Source organism: Anneissia japonica, unplaced genomic scaffold (assembly GCF_011630105.1).
Source record: "Anneissia japonica isolate Jap-2015-1 unplaced genomic scaffold, ASM1163010v1 scaffold287992_len753583_cov170, whole genome shotgun sequence".
NCBI lineage: Eukaryota > Metazoa > Echinodermata > Crinoidea > Comatulida > Comatulidae > Anneissia > Anneissia japonica.
Genome location: NW_022723469.1, coordinates 721,223 through 746,819, shown reverse-complemented (window position 1 = coordinate 746,819; position 25,597 = coordinate 721,223). Strand labels below are relative to the sequence as shown.

General features: G+C 32.0%; 1 protein-coding gene across 1 annotated transcript; it reads left to right on the top strand.

The window, feature by feature from the left end:
• The first annotated feature begins 3,929 nt into the window (after positions 1-3,929).
• Positions 3,930-24,565, top strand: LOC117112222 (rho GTPase-activating protein 100F-like). Its single transcript, XM_033255299.1, has 5 exons — positions 3,930-5,301; positions 9,676-10,653; positions 11,538-11,692; positions 16,033-16,243; positions 21,678-24,565. Exons 1-5 carry the CDS (start codon positions 4,122-4,124, stop codon positions 21,806-21,808), a joined length of 2,655 nt encoding a protein of 884 aa, XP_033111190.1. The 5' UTR covers positions 3,930-4,121; the 3' UTR covers positions 21,809-24,565.
• Positions 24,566-25,597: the final 1,032 nt, after the last annotated feature.

The following is a 25,597-nucleotide window of genomic DNA, read 5'->3' as shown; positions in this document are numbered from 1 at the left end:
TTCCTAGAGCTTTTTCCATTTATATAGGCATACGTATTGGACATTAGACCCAGTTTATATATTGTGGCCTCACAATTAAAAATCTTCTCGTGATTGAAAAAAAAACAAAAAAAAAACAACTGGAACGAGATGTTGAAGATTGTTGGACTCATTGACCCCAGGAGCCCTGGAGTGGAAACAGGAATTCAGTAGACAAGGGACTGTATCCACGGAGACAGAAATCTTTGCACACCGGCAGAAGCTTGTTGCATTCGTTTCTTTATCCATTTACACCTAAAATAACCTTATTACTAGTATTTACTCATTGAAGTTAAGCGTATTTAAGTTTAATTAGTGACTTAAACCATATTACTTCATCTTCAAGAAAATGAATATGATTAATATCTTAGTATCAATCATTTTATTTTTATGGGCTTTTATAAACATATTATATACAAGGTGTAAAATCAGGTGTCTTTCTTTAAATTTGACGTGGTCATTTTTTTTAACTTAGCATGAAACATTGAAACGGTATTTTTGTATTAAAGATGACTAGAAATTGTGTACAATTATCTTTTTCCTCTTCTTATTCTGTGCACTCCAAATACTTTTGGTATAACACTGCCCGATCACCCCCTTAAACTGATAAACGCCCTCATTTAGCAGAGCTGTGGCGGCCCGGCAGATTTATAATTTAGACTAACAAGACATCTAGCTAGAACATTGTATGAATATATAAATGAAAGAGTTCTCAAACAAAAATTATCATATCAAGCAACTATAGCCTTCAAAAATGCTCCACTTTGGCCCAGGGATAGCGCCAGTGGTGGTTGGGGTAGGGGTGGGCGTGGGGCACCCTTCAGGAGAGCTGGCGCACGGGTTGTGGAGAAAAAATCGTATATAATTAATTTTACCTGATTAATTAGACTCTACAAGCAATTAAGTAACTCTTTGAAATGCCGAAATTGTCATATTTTCCCCCTGGATCACTTGAGAGAGATTTTGACGCCGAAGCACGCCATTTTACGCCGCTCTCTTTGGAGAAATTGGACCCCCAGCGTCGGGCAAATCCTGGCGCTACCCCTGCTTTATCCTAACTTTGCGGGCGTATGAGGTGGAGCTTATACTGAATTAGGCTTGTATTTTTCGGGATTCACATTTGGTAAACTCTAACTGTCTAGTACTGCAAAAGCTGACAAGATACAATGCAATGACAACAACGTGGCTTGGAGGTACAGTACGTATTATTACTCATGATCGTGGTCAATTTTGGAGTGCAGTTTATTCAAAATGAAGTAACAAACAATTTTATTTTAAAATAGACCATGCCCTTTGAAAATATCGATGTTGACTAATACTTTAGACATATGCTCATTGTTATACATTTATTTTCTGAAATTCAATGTGGGCCAAATCGGCAGCAGTTTTAAATTGAAGTAGTGCTGCCAGTATTTCTCTATTAGAATTCAGTGGAGATGAGAACATCACAATAGTTGGTACGACCACATGAAAGCGACTGCTGCAACTCGGGACCATAAGAAAACTGGGTACATCCAGAGACATAGGCCTACTTTCAATTCAATACATAATACATAAGGATATTATATAAGAAAAAAAATTGGACATGCACTAAAAAACTGATTATAAAAAAATAGAAAACAATAAATAACATTCAAATTCAGAATAATTAATTATAACATTATTAAATTGCACATACAGGTGATTAAATAAAACTCGTCATACACTGTAGGAAACATAACTCTTTGCTTTGTAAAAGTAACTACAAAATCATGCACGTCCTCGTCTACTATTTTCAAATGGGATTTATTGACATTGAAAGTAAAATCATAAAAGTTTAATCCAGCATGACGCAATACCTGGACCAGAAGACCACAAAGTTCTTGTACTCTAGAGGGCACATATCAACAAAAATGAATTCGCGCCCATATATGGAGGCTTCCGTGCTTATTACAGTACCTCGGCAAAGATGGTTGTGTTCACTCCTGTCTGTCTGTCTCTGTTAAGTCTGTCTATTAGCAAGATTCGCATTTTAATCTGCTTTCAGTTAAAAAAAAAAATTCAATATTTAGCTTTGCCCTAAATGTAAATGTTTATTTAGTTATTATTCAGTTACTATTTTTTTTTCATATTATTAATACTCGCCGCACATAGACCAGTTTGTTTAGGCCTACTCTCTTTCTCGATTGTTTTTATAATACCGAATTAAAAATTTTCCAAGATTTTGGGATACTATCCCTTCTGAATTTCTGGATATTCTGCCAATTAATTTAAATTTGTTTCTTAATTTAAATCTTATTTACGAGGTCTGACTCCTGAAGATTAATTGGTATGTATTTGTAATAGGCCTATATTTTATTCTGGTGTGATAAATTAACATTTTAAAAGTAAATTTTAATAAAAGAGTTGAATTTAGTAATATATTATCTAACTTTTGTGTAAATTTGTTGAATGCTTTTTGTTTGAAACAGTGTTGAGGGGAGACTAATTCGACAGTAATTCAGTTTACTAGGCCTATTTTGGCCCTTATCGGCACCATTCAATTGTCATTTTTGTTTTGTTTAAGCTTATTTTATGAGAGAAAATAAGAAATGAAAAAAAAATGGATCATCATAAAATTTAGGGGAATGATACAAAATAATCTAAGAAAGAGATGATTAACGGGGAGAAAATAATTGTTCGGTCCAGGTCGGTGGTACTGTATAAATTACTCTATGGAAAGTACAGTATAAAGTTTTCGTTTTCTAGTCCACTCTCAAGTAATTATTTTCATCGTCCAGCATCTTAATGAAAAATGTTGCCCAAATAAGTTAATTTTACAACTTTACCAAACCTAACAACAATAAAGAACTGGAACCTGGGCAATCCGCGTAATGTGACAACTGAAGGTCAAACTCAACGAGAGGAGACTCACGAGAAAACCTCAACCCAAATAATTCAAATTCGCAGACCTGCACGCTCAATAATGCCTTATTAAAAATAAATACGATACTGGCAGGAATTTTTAACACGGAGGTCCATTAGTAAAAAAAAAATTGTGATTAATAAAAGATATTGTTAAAATCTGGTTATTCAAGTTTATTATAGAGTATTAGGTTAATGTACTTACCGATCAGATAATAAATAAGTTTTGATTAATTCCATCGATAAACTTGTCTCTTGACTCGTCGTCTTTGATTTATTTTATAATATTTATAATTGAGAATAATAATTATGATGATGGTAATAATAATAATACCATAATATAATAATAATAATAATAATAATAATAATAATAATAATAATAATAATAATCAATCAATCAACTAATAATAATAATACCGTTATAATAATAATAATAATAATAATAAATAGTAAAGAAAATTACAATGACATGTTAAAAATAAATAAATAATTACATTTGTTTTGTCATTAAATTCATTGTATTAGGCTAATGTTTGACTTACTGTTTTTTATGAGTTGTATTGATTATTTAATTAATATTTTGAACCACAATGAACATATGTTTGCCTTTTCAATAATTTATAGTGTTTTTATCCTTGAATATTAAAAAATATTAATAACGATTAATTATATTTTATGATTTACATAATACATATCTATGATATATTTATTCGTTTATTATAATAGGCCCATATATTTAGCGATTATTAATTTTGGTTGATGCCTAACACAATTGTATCTGTCATAAAAAATACTTCAAGGCCTTCCTCTACGAAAGTGTCGGATATTGAGCTAATCCGTTAAATGAAAATAAATAAGCAAAAAAAAATGAATATGCTTTAACATAAATACAACGAGTACAGAATAAACGGGAGAATAAACACAAAATAGAAATCCTTAGCATGAATAAAAAATAGCATAATCGAGAGATTGTTTTTGTGATCATTTTCGTTGTTGTCATTGGCTGGTTGGGCTAGATAGAGTGAACCTTGACTTTTTTCCGTATTGATTCAGTGGGCACACAACACAGGCGTACTACCGTACTGTACGTACTGAGTTTGGTCGTTGTTGTTTGATTTGAGTGTGTATAATGGAACCCTGTCTAATATCTATGATTGCATTGGAATCAGCAATCAAGTAAATTAATCTAATGCCAAGGTAAATGATAAAACGTTAACACGATGTCTGAGAAACTTCAACGAAGGAATCGGCATTCGCGAGATGAAGATGGACCGCTGTTGTCTGTTTTAAAATCAACAATGCGTAGGCATTCAACTTCTCACTGCAGCGATTCAAACTACGACCAATTTAACGATGGATCCAGCCCAGGAATGTATGAAAGGACATCTTCTGGTGCTAACATTAGAATAGGCCAAGTCACAAACGTAAAACATGTTCAAGGAATTAACCCTGAAACGGTGCATGCGATACAAGTAATTGATAATGAGCTGGCTAGGCCTAGAAGTCCATCCCAATTCAGCAGCAGGGACTCTGTTGATGGTAACGTCCAGTCGATTCTCGGCTCGTCGAAGAGGATGAAAATGAACAGTGTCCAAGAACGTGAGATCATGGGTGGAGCCTACTTACTGAGAACAGTTGAAATTCATAAAGTTTCTGGTGAGAAATTGGGATTTTATATACGAGAAGGTAATGGGGTAGACCATAAGAATGGAATATTCATCACCCGGCTGGTCCTCGGTGGAAAAGTTGAGGAAAGTGGTTTATTACGTGTTGGAGATGAAGTCCTGTACGTGAATAGTATACGCGTTACTGGAAAAACTCTGGATGAAGTTCATGTAATTTTACAAATTCCTAAAAGACTGTTAATAACAGTGAAGACGAAACAGATTGGTAAGAGCAAGTTCCAGGACTTATCGAGGTCTCGTCCCGGCAGTGGCCGATACGGTTCAGATTCTATCAATCATTGTGAAGTTGTGAAGCAGATGAAAGATGCAGAGAGCGATCACACTAACCATAGCTGTCCTATGTATGACCATGGGAACCATTCTAGAGCATCGTTACTCAATCATGAACTCCAATACAAGTTGCAATTGAGTCGAGCTGCAAGTTCCGAGGAAGACAACAAGAGTAACGCTAGTGAAAACTCCTATCAAACCCGCTCGACTAGTTCGTATGAAACGTCATTTATCCAGTCTTGTGATCCTTACATCTTTCCAGGAAATGAGAAAGATGTAGGGTCAAAGACTAGGCCCCGGTCAGCAATGTTACCTGTTGAAGCACCAAAGAGCGGCCGTACCACGATTAGGCCGGTATCAGCAATACTGACAGGTGCAAGTCAGAGTTTTGATAGTGAACTTGAAACACGACGAGAGGCTGCAAACATAGCCTCAGAAAATGCAGGTAAGGCCGGCTATTTATTTGGATTATTTTACCACAAACAGTACGTTTGCAGCCGATTATAATAACTCTTGCAAACCTAACACCTGCCAATAATAATTAAAAAAAAACTAACAAAAAAAGTAAAATTAATTTTTGGCCAGTTTATAGTTTAATTTCTAAAATTTTTGTAAAAATTAAACAATTTAATTTGTCCTTTATTTTCTCATGCCATATCTTCTAATAAGTCTTTTTTCCCCCGTGAAATAAAAATAATGCATTAAAGACGTGCCATGCTTTAAATAACGCATTTTTGTCAATTTTCTACTCTGATGCTTTTTATTAACTCATGTTAAATATGTTGGCAGTGATTTTGACATCACACATTGGCACACAATATTAAATTTTAATCAAATTGTATAACCTTTGACCTCAATGAATAAATTTATAATTACAACTGGGTATTATTTTGACGAGAGTAAACCATGAAGGATGGATGTGTTCTGGAAACTACAGTACTGCAGGCACCAAAAATTGTTTAATGACAAAATGACAATATTCCTGGATACCTGACATAGTTTGCCAGAGTGCTACGAAAAATCAAGTTGTTTTTGGTTCATGAGTAACCGGAAGAAATTTACACTTGTCATTTCACGACCCCCTACCTACAGTAGTATACTGTATTGCATGCAAAATTAATGTCATGATTTTGTATATTTTTCATTTCAATGTAAAACATTTTTAACATCGTATTTAAGGTCCAATTAAAAAAATGATTAGTTTATCACCCTTGCCCGCATTTATTGAAAAAATAAAAGAAACATTTTGCGGAAAAAAAAAACTTTGAAAAATAAATGAATTTGGAAAAAAAATTGTTTTCATTAATTTTTTTTTTTTTTTTTAAATAGTAAGTAGTAGGCTACTACTATTGTTTGTATTATCTCAATCATGTATTTTACTTTGAATATCAATGCATCACCGACCAGCAAACAACCCAAACGTAATATTCGGCTTTTAATAGCAAAAATAATAAATAAATAAATAAAAAGCTGCCTCCTTCCTTTTCACTTTTCCAGCCTAGATAAGTTGATAAACTAATAATTTTCGATGACCTAAACTTTAATTTTAGAGTTACTGTACTTTGCCGAACAAAAGTTTTTCAATGACCCAGTTTGCATGCAATTTTTTTAATAGGTTGATTCACAATTTTCAATTTTAATAAACCTGTTTTAGGATTTCAATTCCATCCAGAGCTTAAATCCATTTTCCTCAGCTTTAGAATACGATAAATAATTCATTTTAATTCAGGTCCCCAATATTTGATTCACGAAAATTTATCCAGAAATTGAATTTTAAGCTTGTAATACTATCCGGGATTGAACCAGGAGTTAATGGATTTATTCAGCATAATAATAGGGATTATCTAGTATTAAGGATTTAGTATGCATTGTACAATTGTGAAATAATTGATAAAATTGACACACTAATGAGGGGACCTACTTTGGATTTATCGATTATTTGTTATGAACGAAACATTTTTCCTATGGTGGAGTGCTCCATATAGTACAAACTGCAATTTAGGCAAAAACCTGGGCAATTCACGTGGATGTACTATACTCAGCCCTGTATATATAATTATTTATTGCATATTATTATTATACTTTACGATAAATATGTAGAATAGGCTACTAAAGTATTTAGGCGATACTTATTTTATTGTTTCGCTGACGTATTTTTTTTTTAAAGATCGTCAATAGAGGGCAGAAAAAAATAAAAATAAAATTTTTGTTTTATTATATAGCAAGTAGTTTTGACAAAAACATCTAGACAAAGGAGAAAATAAAAATTAAATTTAATTGGTGAAACAGTGTAGTGGTTTAAATGCTTTATAAATTTATATAATTAGTAAGAAATAAATAATATTTTTGGAGATACTGTATACAAGGCAGGGGCTTAAAACATTTTTTATTTGTTTTTAAATTTCCTTTTTTTTTTTTCGAGGTGGCACAGGTGCGCTAATTAGCCAAAAATAAAAGGTTATTTTTATTTGAAATCATCATTATTGGGGTGCAGCGGGTTGGCTGTTACAAGGTATAAAATAGTCTCGCCAAGGATCTAAGCATTAGAAACATTATCATTTTTAATACTCTAGATGAAATTAATATCAATTAAACTATTAAAAAGGTTAATAAAGTGTGCAGTGGAAATGGCTAACTCTAAATGTTTTTTTTTTAATTAATATTTTTAATTTACATCATAATTCCCATTAAATGGTGTACAACTTAGACATTCTTGAATACAGTACCTTCAAAATTTCAATATTGATCATTTAAAACGATTGAATAAGTTATCATCGTCTTTTAATTCAACTTCATAGGCAACATTATTGCTGTATTATGTAGTTTTAGAAGCTTATGAAATAGGGAATTAGTAAATAAATGATGCAGTGATGCATTTTGAAAATTAAATATTAAAATTTGAAAATCATCTTGTACATTGAGCCTTTTCCATGCTGTAGGTTCAACCCACCAATCTCTGGCTGTTAAACGGTAGGTTAAAAATGTCATGCTGTGTACTGTAGTAAGGTCAAAAGGTCAGACAATGTGCAAAATAATGTTTAAAAACCACACACCATTCATCATCAAGTGCACCATATTATTGAATTGATGTCATTTATGGTATGGGACGAAGAAAGCTGAGATGTAGCATAACTGTAAATTTTTAAATTATAACCACCATATTGATGACTACTGTATACAGTACAATCTGGTTTACTTTATGTGCTAAAATAACATTACATTGTGATATGAAACCATAGCAACAATGCCACCACCAATTGCTTGAAATTTGCTAGGCTGTGTAAATGGGTCAAAACCGCAATATATCAGGATTGGCTGGGAAGTGTTTTGGTAAGACATTTTATACTGTCTTTGTTTAATAGTGAACCCTCCGAACACCAAAAGTGGTGATTTGAATAATTTGAAGAAGATTTTATTTTTGGTCAGCGCACCCTCCGTCACGAAAAATGGAAAATTCAGAATTCTTTTTTTATCTATTTATATTACGCCCTCTGTTCCCCTGAAATCTCCAAAGAAGATATTCATAATTTAAAGTGCTCAATTACTGCACTGCACTGTTTACAATTAAGCATCAACACAATTTTAATTTTATTTCCTCCTCCGTCTAGATGCTTTTAGCAAAATCAAACGAAATAAGACAACAAAATTTTTTTTTCTGCCTGCTGTTCACTAAACAACAAAGGTATTTAAAAAATCCCGCCTTGTCTCATCGTGTTATTATAGTTCATCCCACCATTTTCTTAGGTTCAGTCCAATACTATTATCATGGTGAATTACTGCAGGCATTTCTGTGAGAAATGATCTATACTGTGTGCCCAGTGATGTTTAGTGAGCCAAATTTACTATGTGTAGGTTTCCCATTGCAGCTTTCCTGCTGTGTATGATACACATTCAAAGAGTATATCACACTGTAAAAGTTAATCTGAATGTAGAAGTCGGTATTGGTGGTCACATTCTAAGCAGGACACCAAAGCCCACCTGTCAGTCTTCTTTACAAACAGGTGCCTAGCAATGGTACAAGCTCACAGGTCTTCTCTATAGATTCCTTCACGAACGGTCTAGCCAGACCTTTGTATCATGAAGGTATAAAATTATGATAATTTTATATAGCCATGGCTTTTTATTGATACTGTTTAACATCTACAGTATTTGAAATGAAGTAGTGTAAAAAACTATTAGTTGGTATCTCTCTTGAGCATATAGATAACATTTGCAATTAATTTTTGTTATGAAAAATTGAAATACAGTAAAGAGCCAGTGTATAGTGTTCAGTTAGATAATTAATAAGTATGAATAAATTATCCAGGTAATGCTGTACAGTATTAAGGTTTGAAGATTGCCGTCAAATGTACTATTTTTAACTAAACTGTGCCATTATTATTATTAGATGCCCAGATGAATTTTAGTCTTTCTAAAATAATCTTTTATAATTGATCAGTATTTCATTATAAGACCCCTAGACTAAAATAATTTTGTTTTTGATAGGTATACATTGGATTTTGACTTAAAAATTCTTAAAAGTCAGCTTAAAGGTCTACAGTACTCATAGTATACAGGAACAAGAATGACAATAATATTATAATACACTGTGAAAATTGTTGAGGAAAATGTTTTTCATTCTAATTTCAAATTAAATGCTAAATATAGGATTATACAAAAGTAAAAGCTGATTTACTGAAACATATTTATTAGCTCATTGCTGGCAGTTACCTATAAATAAGCCAAAAAAAGTAGCCCATGCCCGACCTGAAGTGCATTTGACTAAAACATAAACATTTTTATTGAAATTAAAAAAAAATATATTTGCCTTGAATTTCAGATAGTTTTGAAGGGATGACCCCTTTAGATGGAAGAAGCAAAAAGCACCGTCCTAAATTCGAACGTAGCATGAGTGAACAAATCGGAGGTCAACATCAAGGGGTACATCCGGGAAGGTCATCAGAAGGCATTATAGACTTGGAAAGCCAAAAAATAACCAGTGATGATGTCTTTAGAGATAAATCGCACAAGTTTGGTTTGAAGATCACAGATGTCGGTAAAAGACTGCGAAAGCCTTCTAGTGGCCGGTCCATGGACATCGATACAAATCAATTCTCCAAGTACAAAAGTGATGTAACGTTACGAATCCGCAACAAAAATCTAGCTTTTTCAGGCATGTTAACACTTCATGTTCACGGAGGACGGAAAATGTCACCTACGCTCAGCACGAAAAAGGATTTACGCGATTTGTACTGCATTGTGATGGTTGACTGCTTTCACAAAGCGAAAACTGCGAGTATTACGAGTAGAGATGAATTTAATTGGGATGAACGATTCGAGCTGGACTTAGAGCAGGCACAGGAAATCGCATTTATGATATACTCTATGGACGAAAAACAACAGCCGCACCTTTCCTATAAGGCAACGGTTAGACTCATGCAGGTTTTTATTCATCAGAAAACCAAACACGAGAACCAGAAACTCGCGGTCAAACTTGACCCGCGTGGATTATTATACATATCCATGGTATATGTTGAGCGTCAAGCCACTTTGAAACGTGTTCCGTCGTTGGATAGGAAAGGCCTGTTCGGTGTTCCATTGGATGTGGCTGTACGTAGGGAGGGAACAGCATGTAAAATACCACGTCTTATTTACAAGTGTACTCAAGAGATTGAACTTCGGGGAATTGATATATTAGGTATCTATCGTGTTTGTGGCTCGGCAAAGAAAAAGAAACGACTGCATGATGAGTTTGAGCGGTCGTCAGAAGCAGTAGATTTAAGTTTTGATAATTGTCCAGATATTCATGTCATTACAGGTAATAGGATGTTCTTTTTTCATTCTCAAAGTTCATGGTTTAGTCTATTGATTTAGCTTTTCCTCGAAAACTGTTAATAAAAGACAAACAGCACTTTTCAGACTAGTACACATTTTATTTTTCCACTTGCTTTCCTCGAAACTAAGGCAATTTTTATAAGACATTATTCATACTTAAAGATGTATTGTCCCTTGCTAATGTCAAAAAATCTTAAAAAATAAATTTGAAATAAACTTGCTCATATTGCAATAGCATACAAATTATTAACTTTTGCATAAAAATTATTGAATTAAAAAAAGGGCAAACCAAAAAATTATAATAAAAATAATAAAACACTTCCAGTGACTAGAAGTGTTTCTATAATTTTTCGCTGTAGACTGATGGGTAGACATTTTTGATAGTTGATAACTTTTGTGTTATTCAAAATGGGCAAGTTAATTTCAAAAAAATATTTTTATGATTTTTTGGTACTTAGCATGACACAATACATTTTCTGGTAAAATTTAAAAACGCATAAATAGTAAAACCAGTCGGTATTTTTATATTTCTTTTGGAGATTATTTTTCCTGTAGCCAACTAAAAAGAAATTTGTTGATTGTCTAATCAACCTTTTTGTTTTTGGACTACTAATAATGAAAAAAATATTATAAATATTAACAATTTTTATTTTACAATATGATTATTCCGGTGACCAGTACTAAAAAAAATTGCATTTATTACTACAGTGTGCAATTTCATTTGTATCATGATTATTTGATAATTCCTTTGTATTGTACATTATAATCATTTTTGTTTCGAAAGGTATCTACATTCTATAAAAAAAAAACCCCAGAAGACAGACCTCCTAGTTTCACCAAAATTGGATTATTCCATTTTCTCATTAGGTGTTCTTAAGGATTACCTACGCGAACTGCCAGAACCTCTGTTCACAAACCGGCTGTGCGAGGAATTTATTAAAGTTGCCACTGAATCAGAAAACCCTGTGCCTGATATGGACATGGTCCACAGCATGATAAACACACTGTCTCCTGCTAACAAGGTAAGCAAAAGAGAATTTTGTTTCGTTTGCCGAAGGTCGGCTTTTCTCTATCATTCACATGTCCTGATTGGTTACGTGATCTGTCGGTAAGGACCACATCCAATGAGGAAGCCACCTTGTACACCAGTACCTTGTGGGATACCATTGTACTGTGTTGACAATAGAATAGCTCTAAAGTTTTGTCCAGATCAAATTTTCTTCCACAAGAAACTGATGTATGCCCATATATAGTCATGATGTGATATATATGGTCATGATGTGATGTCATCACGACCATATTTTGGCATAAATCTTAGCAGGGCTTTAAGACATTGTAGTGTCAGCAGCTCAAAAGAAGATTAAAGTGTTTTTTTACACAATTTTTTGTTGTTGAAAATTCTTTGAAATACTATTAAGAACGTAATTATGTCATTTCTCAGATCCGTTTCCAGAGACTATGCATTTATTTTTATAATCATAATTTAAACAGCAAAATTATAGGCTGCATAATTTCGTCACATGGTCTATAATTAGACGTACAGTACATTAATAATTACGGTACTGTAGGCCTGCAGTTACTGTGTCTATACTATCAAATTTTCTTTTGACAAAAAACTGTTGTATGCCCATATACTGTAGTCATGATGTGATGTCATCGTGACCATATTTAGTCATGTCACATGATTTTGTCAAATAAAATGTGATTGTCTGGATAGCGGTTCTATTCTTAGTAAACCTTTGATGTTTGAAAACACTTAATAGTTACGAATCTACTATTTTCGTATCTTATTGTAGTAATTTTTTGTGTAGATTTTATTTGCCTTTGTCTTCCAATTTATTTTTAGCATAAAAGTTTTTTTTTTTTATATAAGTTTTATATTTGATTGTCTTCGACTTTTGTATTTGTTTTATTCTTTATTGTATGGTCATTTACTGGAAAAAAAAATGGAGAAAAAAACATTGTTTATTTAATCATCTTTTGTATGATTTCTTGTAGTTCGGTTTGCTTTCGGTTGTCTATTAAGTTGTCGATTTTTGGCTTACACATTTTCTTTGTCTTATCAGTCATCAATAAATCATTCTTTTATTAATCATTGTTTTTGTTTTGTTTTCTTATTATTTGATGGTTTATTATTGATACTAATAATTTACAGATTATTATTTTTAACTTGGACAATTTTAGGTATTATTCTCGACAGTAGTGTATTTATTGTATTCTGCATGCTATGTTATTTCCAGCTTGTAAGAATATGTGGCCTGCTTTATGATAATTGTGAAATCAGAATCGGAACGTTAAATTACAATTTATAATAAAGATATAACATTATAATACTGCACGATCGTGTAGATCATTGCCTCTTCTATGAATAATGGCAGTGATTATAATTAAACCTTTACCAAAACAAACATTAAATCATATCAAACGATGAATGCTAATTAATCATCATGATGAAAATGATATTTATAAATTTCAGACTGCATGATAAACAGTGGTTGCCAGAGCCAGGTTAATTCTCTGCCAATCAACACAGGTTCGCAAATTACCTAGGATTTGATTGGAAAGTACTCTCAATTACTGAGAGCTTAATGAATTTGTTCTTACGCCGTGCAATAAATTATTACCCACTGAATTCTAGAGCCAGCTATCTGTGAATATAGGGATAAGAGATTACAGTGTCTGTTGATGCTTCACTGCTATTCACAGCTATCATCACATTTGTATTATCATACTGAGTACATTATGATAAGTCCTCCTTCTAGTGTGGATTTTTGGTGACATATTTGTACTGTATGTGTTAAAGTGGAGGTGCTGCAGTAACTGCATATTATTATTACCTCCTATTTTATAGGCCAAATTAAAAAAAATAGTGTTACTCAAATCAAGCTTTTTTTTTTTTTTAAGGATGATTAAACACATTTTTTTTTCTTTATTTCTCTTCACATTGTCGAAAATATGTGTGTTGCCAGGCATAGACACCCACAGTTACTGACACATTTCTGTATAAGCAAAAAAGTTTCAATTAGCTAAATAATTAATTATTAATTAACTAATAATACTTTAATATTAAATATAAGTGTATATAGTGGATTACATTAAATTATTTTTTTTTCAATGCTAATTGTATGTTCAATTCAAGTGAATAAATTTCTTAAATTATATTTACTATAAAATACTTGTCTTTTAATTTACTTCCTCATTATTAATATGAGCAATTTAAATTTAGTTTCTATTTAAATTTATTTATAAAATATATTCTATGAGCATGGAAGAATGTAATAACTAATTAATTAATTAGTTATTAATACTCACATGATGAGTATGTTTTAATACTATATAAATGTTTTTTTTAATGCATTTCTTGTAGTATGTATTAGTGAATTTATGTCTTTTAAAATTTTGTTACTGTAATTAAATTTGTCTTATTTCATCATTAAAAATAAGCAATTTAAGTTCACTACTGTATATTTTATTTCTATTATACTGGACAGTGTTCGAAATAAGGCTTGTCCGCTTGTCCCAGCCAACCAAAATGTCCCACGGACAACCAGAACTATAGGGCAACTTGTCTGTGGGACAACCAAAAAACTTTGAACTGAAACCTCACCTCAAGTAATGGTTTTTTGCCTCCCGAACTTTACTGCGTTGTTGTCACGGGCGCGGCCATTTTGGATTCGCCGAAGTAACACGCGGCCTCTCGCGTGTTACTTATACTGTACTGTTGCGGGCCCATAGAAATATAGTAAGAATACTAGGGCGCTAACCGCAATGTACAGTATTCGATGTTCGAAATACGCAGAACTGTGTGTGTGTACCATCCAAGATGGCTGCCATAGATTTAGCCAATCAAATTTCGCTAAGCACCATCGTTTGCAATTGCGCCTTCAATTTACTCATAAAAGTTCATTACAGCTAGTTACCTGTATGTTTGAAACTCGAGCCTTGCGGTGTTTGGGTGTAGTGTACACGATTTTAATTTTCATTCCTTGGTACTTTATTTTTGAATAAGATGCTCCACTTGGCCTCATTTTGGCTACAATAGTTTAATAATTTGTTATTACCATTACTCATTATCATTAATGAAATAATAGTCAGTCAGAGGGCTTATTAATACAGTATGTAATAATATGTATACTAAGCCTGAAGGTGGTGCTTTACTACGACGGCCATCTTAGATGGTACACATACATAACTTTGCACTGCTGCGCCATTAGTGCAAGGTAAAAATAAAGCAAGCAACAGATAATATACGGACAAGTAAAAACATTTGCGGACAACCAAAGTTTCCATCTAGGTTGTCCGCCGGACAACTTTAAGTTTTTCCTTATTTCGAACACTGCTGCACAGTATGGGCATGGACGAATTTATTAGCTAAATTGTTAACTAATTAATACTTCCATGATGAGTATGTTTACATAAATTTGTAAATATTTTAAATGCTTGTAGTATGTTCAAGTGAATACATTTCTTTAAAATTGTGTTTACTATAAAATTAAACTTGTATTTTACTTCCTCATTAAGAATAATAATTTAAATTTACTTTCTATTATATTTATTTATATTATACTCTATACTATATGATCATGGAAGAATTTATTAACTAATTAATGAATTAATTATTAATTAACTGCTTCCATGATATTAGTAAATTAGAACTTCCATGATATTTCAATAATTTTTTAATGGTTTCCTTTTAGTATGTTCAAGTGAATACATTTCTTTAAAACTATGTTTAATATATTAAACTGTTCTTTTACTTCCTCATTAAAAATAAGCCTTTGAAATTCACTTTCTATTATTATTTATTTATTGTATGAGCATGGAAGAATTTATTAGCTAATGAATAAATAAATAAATTAATTATAAATATTAATTACCGAATTGATACTCATGGTATGAATATGTTTACATTTATAAAATCATTTTTTAAAATGTTTACTTGTACAGGTCTCCTTCTAATTAAAGACCACCTCCCACTTTTCTGCGGTCCCAAATTAAGACATGTCATATTCTAGAGACCAAAGCTGTTCTAAAGACCATAAAAGCCTTGGTCCCCAAATTGGTCTTTATTTGGAGGTAGACCTGTAGTATTTAAGCTCATTTATATACTGTATGATCATTGAATTATTTATTAGCTAATTAGTTAATTAATTAATTAATTAATAATTAACTAATTAATGTTCTCACGATATGAGTACAGAATATTCACATTTATATGTTTATAAATAATTTGTTTTTTAAATGCTTTACTTATACTGTAGTATGTTCAAGTGAATCAATTCCTTTAAAAATATTAAGCTTGTCGTTTACTTCCTCATTAAAAATAAGCAATTTAAATTCACTTTCTGTTATATTTTGACAGGAAACCGTTTGTTTTATGTTGGATCACTTGAAGTTGGTGTCCCTACACCACGAAAGTAACAAGATGGACACGTACAATATCGCCGTCTGTTTCGGACCCGTCCTTATGTGTCCATCTCCCATAGGAATGCAACATCCACTGGCAAGCATGGCGTTTGAAAAACATATAGAAGTACTGCAGGCTTTGCTTAATAAGTGGCCAAACCCAAAGGGTATTGTATAATATATTATTTAAAAAAATTAAGACCAAGGGTATCGTAATACATTTTTTTAAATTAAGTTATTTTATTGTTTAATAATACAGTACAATGCCATACAATAAAACTTCATAATTATTCGACAATATAGGGGAATCGTTTGGTCACTTACAATAAAATATTACAAGAAACACATTAAAGTATAGTAGAACCCGTATTAAGGGGACACATTAGGGATCTAAGAAATTGTCCCCTGAATAGGGGTGTCCCCTTACTAGGGGTCGGCCAAAGTGTAAAAGATATTCAGTACTGTGCATTACTTTCGCTGATTTTGTGGCTGAAAGGGTGTCCCCTTAATAGAGGTGTTCTCCTACTACGGGTGTCACAAAGGAGGCAGTTTTACTCTATACCAAAATACAGTTACACCTGATTGAATATATTCTGTTAAAAAATTTAAGAATTTAAAAAATAGAAAAAAAAAACACTGAATCATTAAACAAATAATGGCATTGGACATTTATTTGTTTTCAATTTAATCCAACTTTATTTCGGAACAACATACATTATAGCCATACTATGAAACATAATAAATAACAAAAATAAAAAATATTATTACATGAAAAGAAAGAGAAATATGCATTCAGGGGTAGGGAGGTCCAAATGACCTGCATTCCCCCCTATCCAAACTATTCATTAATGGGTTAGGGGTGTTACTCTGGCACTATAGGTCTATGACCTGCATACCCCACCCTAACCAAACTGTGCATTACTGGGGTAGGGGCGTTACTCTGGCACTAAGGTCTATGACCTGCATACCCCACCCTAACCAAACTGTGCATTACTGGGGTAGGGGCGTTACTCAACTAAATCTTGCGTTGCAGAAATGGATCATTTTTCTACGTTTTGTAAATTTTTTGTAAAGAGGATAATTAGATTCAGGTGAAAGAGAATTAATCATGAAAATAATAATAATAATAATAATAATAATAATAATAATAATAATAATAATAATAATAATAATATTCCCGTAATTAATACAGTTCTGCCTCTAATTAAAGGCCCCTCCAATTAAGGACCATCTCCAATATGACCGCTTTTCTGTTGTCCCAAATTCACAAATATCTTTTAACTTTATTATTCTAATTAGAGACCAAAGCTGCTAAAGACCTGTAGTAATAAATATTACTCCCAACATCAAGTGAATTTTACAGGTAGCTTCTAAATTGAAGAAATGCTGTTGAGCATTCTTCTCACAATAATGACTTCAGTATTTGTTTAGTGAAATCGAAAGAAAATCTTAAAGGGCATAGTGTACATACTATACAAAACTTGTTTGTATTATGGGCCTATTCAGAGGCAAACATAAGTTAGTAAATCTCCTTCATAATAATTTGTTTATACAACTCTCCCTCCAATTTAAGACAACTTTTGGAAACATAGTTTCCATGGTCTTGCAGAGCCTTTGGTTTCTAATTACAATAATAAATATATTAGACGTTTGTTTATTTGGGACCACAGAAAAGTGGTCTTTAACACTGCCCGCCAAACACGGAGATCTCCGTGTTTGGTAATGCAACACTTGACCGCCAAACAAGGAAATTTCCATGTTTCAGGTTTTTTTACGAAATCCGATAGATGGGGTAATTACCGACATGTACTAACAATTTGAACACTATTTTCCATTACCATTGTAAAGCTACAATGTGTGTAGTTCTTGTAGTATTCATTACATGTCAATCTTATAACATATGCACTCTCAACGAGCTTTGGAAAAGTGTTTAAAAAATCTGGCAGTGGCTGATACTATTTTTTCAAACCCCTGGCGGTCAGTGTTAATCAGAGGTGGTCCTTAATTGTAACTCAATTTTGCTATTTGTCTTATGTCAACTTTTGTGCAATAATTTAATTATAGTAATATTTTTATATAATTCTATTTTAATATTTGTGTACATGCAATAATTTTAGCCTTTGTGCTACCTGTTGTATATTAATGTTTTTTTATACCGACATATATAAATAATTAAATAAAATAAAAATTAAATTTTACAGATACCTGTTCCAGACTGAAAATCTATTGTGTTTGCTACTCAGTAGACCTAATGTTCAGTATTTGTTTAGTGAGGAATCGAAAGACAATCTTAAAGAGCATACATACAATATGCCCATTATTATTATTATTCATAGGCAAACATAAACGACAGTAAACCTCCTCCGTAGAGAAGTCATCCATCTTACATTGCAAACAGACCTAAACAATTATACATTTGTAGTCACTCCTACACTTTAAGTTGTACTAGACATTTTGAAATGTTTTTTAAGATCTCAATACATTAAAAAAAAAATGCTACAGATTCTTCCTCCATGAATTATAGGTCGAATTTCAGTGCATACATTATTCAAAGTTTGTTTAGGATTAGGCTGTATACCTATGTTATTCAATGTTTATCATTTCCGACGGACTTAAATCTGAAATTTTTCTCGTGAATTTTAAATCGAAAATGATCGTTCCTTTAAGAAATACTCACCATTTTTGAAATAGCTTGTTTGACTGCCACAATGAAACCATGTTTGTTTTCTAATTCTTTATCATATATGGGACTTGTCATCACAAAAACAGTGTAAAGTCGCTAAATGTTAAAATAAGTGATTACTGTGGCAGTATTGTATACTTTTAAATACAGAGAAGCTACAGTACAATGCTTTTACTTATAACTTTGGCAATATCAAGTCGATTCCAGTAAAATGACATCATTTTTAAAGCGTATTATGTGGAGAATGAATATTTTTTGAATATTTCAATTTTTTGTTGTAGTTGGTCACTGATTTTGGTTTTGGAATAGCATCCATATTCCAAGAATACAGTAGAACACCTCCTTTAAGATGCCCCTATTCAGGGGACACCCCTATTAAGTGGACATTCCTGGCCACGAATTGAGCTAAAACATATCTTTTTAACACTACATCCATCCCCTATTCAGGGGACACCCCTATTAAGTGGACATTCCTGGCCACAAATTGAGCGAAAACATATCTTTTTAACACTACATCCATCCCCTAATTGACAATGACAAGGGGACACTTTTTTAGGTCCCAAAGGTTGTCCCCCTATAATATGTAATTTTATGATTTATAGTCAAACATTATCCAAGTATTCTATGATTGAATGCACACAATGTAGCGCTGACATTTCTACTGCACTATGAATTAGTGATGGTGGTTATTATGTCACAAAAGGTGTTTTATAGCTAGGATTAGACAGAATTCAAAGAGTGTATGCGATATCATACTGTGTTAAAGATGTATTGTCCCATGCATAAGTGGAAGCGTTTGGTGTAGCGGTTGAGGCTCGGGACTCCCAACATCCTGGTCGGGGGTTTGAAACTGTCACTGTGCAGATCAACTGAGTCCTTAGGCAACACACTTTATCTGCGTTTTTCTCTCTCTACCCGGAAGTATGATTAGGGAACCTTCATATGCTGGGAAGGTAAACAGACTTGTTGTGAGGAGGAGTGGCGATGCCCTCAAAGCATTGCATTGTCTGCTCCCAATGCTTACGAAAGAGGGTTGGGCACTTCACACCTGAACAGGTTTGACTACCTTTACCTTTAGTTCCATGAAAAAAAATACCGAAAAAGTCATAAAAATCATTTTTGAAATTAACTTACACAATTTGAAGTAACATAAAAATTGTCAACTTAACATAGAAATTAGTTTATTTAAAAATTTGTATGCATAATTTTACAGTGAGAATGATAGAAACTCTTCTAGTCACTGGAAGTGTTTTATTTATATAATTATCAAGCTTAAAAAACCAGGGTACTCATTTTTTAACTTCAATAATTTTATGCTCAAGTGAATAATAATATGTATGTTACTGCAAAATGAGCAAGTTTAATGTCAAAATTATTTTTTATTATTTTTTTTTGTAATTTTCTAGGGACAATACATCTTTTAGTTGGAAGTCTACAGATAGAGAACATGGTTTAGAGTGAGCAATAATACTCAGCGTAAGAATCCTTATAGATAATTTTTTAATGTTGTTTATAGCAGCGATTTAGGGTAAAATAATAAGTACCAATACAGCATACAGTGTGGAGTTGCTGTCGCAGTAGAGTGATTTATAGTGATCATTATGTGGGAAATGGCTTATTTAGATAATAATAGTTGCCATCACTAGAGCATTACACTAAAGCATATCTTCAGATGATTAGATAAGGAGTATGTAGTTGAGGTCAATACTGTGGCTAGGTAGTACAGTAGGTCAGAATTTACTGTTAATATTAAATAGAACAAAAAACGATTCATGGAATGGTAGAGGTCATATCACTTGATGACCTCTTGTTGGGACACTTGATTGTCTGTGTGTTTTGTTTTGATAGTACCAGCACCATCATGTAGTTAGACAAAGATTGTTCAATGCTATCATTAAACCTATTTTGGTTTTTGTTCAATTTGGAGTTTTTAAGCATTATTTTCTAGGCTTATATTCTTCAAATTGTAAAGTGCAATTATAATGTAATTATTTACATTATTTTGTTCTGTCTTGTATCTCGGTAAAAGGGGTGAAATATATTCCTGTATTGTATCATTATTATGTTGACCATTCATATAAATAAATATTCATTTTTATACAAATGATAATTTTCTTAAACAGCCTGACCATTCTTTAAAAACAGAATACTGTTTCTTGTCTGAAATTGTATCGTGTATAAATATGTTTTATAAAATAATAATTTATCATTTTTATTAAATATTATAATTATTATACTATTAAGTGCCATTCTCAAATTACGACATACAAATAATGCTAAAAATTATTATCAACTTCGGGCACATTCAGATAGCAATGACATATGCTGAGTATAGGAATTAAGTGGGGGATAGGTGATATACATTTTTATGATTTCTTAAGCTCAGCAAATTTCCACTGGGGGTGCCTTTGTTTACAGTTGTGGTGAAGAAGAGCATATTCTGGGCCTTGCCCTCTTCCCACCAATGCTTTCCCCAGATACAGTATGCCACTGGCAGAGAGAGACACACAGAGACAAAGACACAGACAGACACCTGGGGCAAATGCAGGATTTGGCTATAGGGAGTGAATGAGAGTTTATACCAGTCCTCAGCCCCTCCCCCTCCCCTTCCTGCATCTGCCCCAGACCACACACACAGTTCATACTGTATTGGTGTATCACTTAGACTTTAATAATGATGAAAGAAATAACTATTGCTGTACAAATGACTGATGTGTTGATTTACAGTAGTTATTTCAAAGAGTTCATTCTCAATATTGATAAATCAATTTTTTTCTTTGCTAATTGCTAGTTAAGGAAAAGAATAAAAGTGTGAATTAGTTTATTCTATTTTTCCATTCAGTTTATATATATGGAGGTAGGTTTATATTCTAGTATAAATAATTTAAATTTTATCTTCTCTAAATTATTGTTGGTAGGTCCAAGAGATAGCGAACAATCATTAGAAGAGACGAAGAAAGTGAAGGAGACGGATCACCAAGAGGAGGACAGTTGTTACCATAGCAATGATGACCTGGATGAAAATGTAGCTGAGGTTACAGAAGTGTGATTCCTGAGTGTTTCTCTGAATGACATCACTGCTTATCGTGTAGACTCCGAATGGCATTACTGTGTACTGGAAGTTTGCTGGGATCAACTACATGATGCCGGTCAGTTATAATTACACACGACACAAAAAAAAATCAAAGGGTAGCTGGATTTTTATCCTGTGAATAATACAGTCATAAAAAATATTATGAAATTTTTTACGTGTATTTATTATAATTTAGTTCTTCCTCCATATTTGAACATGTCAACATTTCATATTTTAAATTTATTATTTTTTATATGTTTGTATTAATATTTTATATAATAATAATACCTTACTCGTAAATATATCCAATAAGAGTTATATTTTGAAACATTTGTGATGAGATACATTTTTTTTCTTCTCAGGTTCTCTATGGAATTTGTGCCTTCGTAGAGAACCCAATCAAAGATTACTTTATTTCAGCTGGACTAAAATCCACCTATTGATTGAAAGTATTTGGTTGCAATTCTTTATGAATGATGTTGCAGTGGCATAATGAATAATACTGAATGATGATGAGGGAGAGACGAAGGAGATTAAATATTACCAAAATTCATATAATTATAACACAATGGAAGTTGCTAGGCAACGGTTCAACATCAGTAATGGGTGTTACTTCACTACAAGGTCATGTAATGTTTTAAATTACCTCTAAATTGAAATCACAAAAAAAAAGCCCTGAAATCATTTTTAAAGAATCTGAGAGTAATAGAATTTGTTATTATTATTAATAATATTGATGATAATAAAACTTAATTTATAAATATTTCAAAATTAGAATAAAATTGACTTACAAATTTAAATTTATTTTTTTTTTGTTATTTTCACTTATTTTTCAATTAAGGAGCAAAAACTTATTTCAATATCACATTATAATATGGTATTTCTTTTCTAGCATTAGTTTACTACTGTAAACTATTTATAAACCTCGGTCCAGACCGTATCAAATTTTCATTGACAAAAAAAAACAAAAAAACTGTTGTATGCCCATATATAGCCATGATGTGATGTCATCTTATTTGTAGGCATTTCACATGATTTTGTCAAATTTGATAGTTTGAAAATAAAATTGAAGGAAAGAGAGAGAAAAGTAAACATTAGAGACAGGAAGAAATACAGAGAGAGAGAGAGATATGGTTTCGATCTGTTTGTGAGAACGATTTGCATATTTTTAGGCCATATAGAAAATAAAACAACATATCTCTTGTTATTCTTTAGAAAAAGATGAGGCACAATTTGTTCGGCCCTGTTATAGACTATCAAATTTTATATAATATTTTATTCTTTTATTATATTGCTTTCATAAATCGGGCTCCAGCTTAATAATTTTGATAATGCTTTTTGTTTACATAACTTTTTATATGTCACTCGGATTTAACTACTACAATTTCCAATGCCCAACAGGTGGGTTGACCTCTCTCCATATGCTATCATGAATATTTTATTGTTAGTAATAATTCAATTATATTAAATAGCCACATGCTTCTTAAGTGACCTTGACGAATAATAATTTTCCTGTGTGATGAAATATGTACACATGTAATAGACCGTCAGTTCGTATTTAATTGAATTAATTACTTTTTTGTATCTTATAATATTTTCTTACCTCAATCCAATCATTTGTACTGTACTTGATTCTAATTGTAATCTAAATAATTACATATTATTTGAATATTTTTATTATATTTGATAGTTGTACAAAATTTCTTTGGATTATTGATATTAATAGATTATGAAGCTTGTGATGTCTGTGCAAGGCTTATACACCATTTTATCAGGATCTGTTTTGAAACAGCGCCACCAACATCTGGCAACTTTTCTCTAGGGGATGTCCAGCAGCCTGACTGACACATATCTTCTTTTGAGTACTTAGACAACCAATGCTGCAGGTTTTAATGTGCCCCCCCCCCCCAAGGTTCTGGTTTTTTTTGTTTTTTTTTGGCATTTTGTTTTCAAAGACCAGCCTAGGCCTCTACAACAACAAGGTTGTGCAACAGTCACTGTGCACAAATAAACACTAGTAAACTACGTAGAGCTAAATGTCTAAGCATCTGGATGTCCCTCAGTGGTAGTTGCCAGGAAATTCTCGGAAATTTTCATTTTAAATTTAGCAAAAAAATGGTGTATAGGATTAGTATTTGTAATGATTCTAATAATATTAATTTCTGTTTCAATAATAAAAGCAATATTTGTTTCAATTTTAGGTTTCTGTTTATGAAACATATTTTTTTTTTTTTTAGATTCAGGTTAAAACATCTTGAGGAGTACTGTAGTTGATAGAGAGCCTTAAACGTTTCACAATGTGCATTATCTTTAGTATATTTGTAATGATAACCATACATTATCAATAATTAGTGTGTACTTATAAGACTAATGATAATAATTAGTGAACTTGTAAAGCGCATTATTGCAACATCCTCTTTTTAGTTAACACTCTAATTAATTTTAAAAGAGATTTTGTGACCACACCGTGATTGTGTCAGGGTGAGGGTGAAGGAAAACTAGCTGAACTTTTTAAACCACCTCATATTACCTTATTTTGCTAGCTCCCTCTCATCTAATCATTAGGCTTCACCTTTGCACCCTCATCAACACCTGCACACCCCCCTCAATTTTCAAGTCTCCTTAACAGCTTTTTAATATAGAACAATATATTTAAATAGAAACCACCCGATAAATACGACTGCTAGGGATAGCCACTACAAATTTTTATTAAATAAATAAATTATACAAAAATCATCCTTTAAAGTATTGTTGTCTTTTGCCGTCCATTTTATTCCTTGTGCCCATAACTGTAATTGCCAGGTTGAACAATTATTTCTGGCCCTTTTTATATCCTTGATGATTCACTTATTATCGTAAATAAATTCCACCTTTTGCTCTTTTCTATTGTGTCAATTTATACATACAGTAATTAACTGTACCGGAATTATTTAAAATCTGCAATTCAGAAATTCACAGATAAGAAAAGGAATAATATTCATAATATTATAAATTATTATTGCATGATAATTTGCATAATCTGTGTCCATGCCCAGTCATAATATTTTAACAAGAACATTATTTTTTCTAATAATAATAAATACCACTTGGGGCGAGACTTTTTTGTACCTTGTTTTGTGAACTTATTTTTTAAAGATCGTCGGGGGGAGGGGTGGAGAAATGAAAAAAAAAAATTAAAATAAAATTTGTTTCCTTATTTTGCAAAGGAGGAAATGAATATATAATTTCATTGGCGGATATATTGTAATCTGTGTAGTAATGGGATGGTTAAATGCTTTAAATTTATATAATTGGGAAGAAATATACATACCTTGTTTTTGGAGACTACTAGTCAGTGGAGGGTGTAATAAAATTAAAGAAAATTTCCATTTTTTTTCAGAAATTTCCATTTTTTTGTGGCGGCAGCTGCACTAATTGGCTATTTTTTTTTCTTTTCTTAATTCAAAATAATCATTACTGGCAGATGGCGGGTTGGCTAAACAAGGTATATACTTGTGTTGTCTGATGTGAATGAATATTTATTGAATGGAAAGAATTTAATTTTCTTAAATAGATTTTATAACACATGTAGTAATTTAAATATTCCTAATTATACCATTGAGGATCATTCTAGAAACTATAACATATTGTCAACACATTTGGAATGTACGCTTAATGGAATAGTAGGTGCTCCAATTGTCTGCCATTACAAATTTATAGTAAATACAATATTATAAGACACAGTTTGCTCCAATTGAGTATGTTTCCTATATCCCGTCAATTCAA

What these genes read in the sequence shown, in the direction of transcription:
- LOC117112222 (XM_033255299.1), top strand. Translation starts at nt 4,122, where the DNA reads ATGTCTGAGAAACTTCAACGAAGGAATCGGCATTCGCGAGATGAAGAT. An exon ending in CATAGCCTCAGAAAATGCAG is followed by an intron (nt 5,302 to 9,675) that starts GTAAGGCCGGCT and finishes CTTGAATTTCAG; the next exon opens with ATAGTTTTGAAGGGATGACC. An exon ending in CACTGTCTCCTGCTAACAAG is followed by an intron (nt 11,693 to 16,032) that starts GTAAGCAAAAGA and finishes ATATTTTGACAG; the next exon opens with GAAACCGTTTGTTTTATGTT.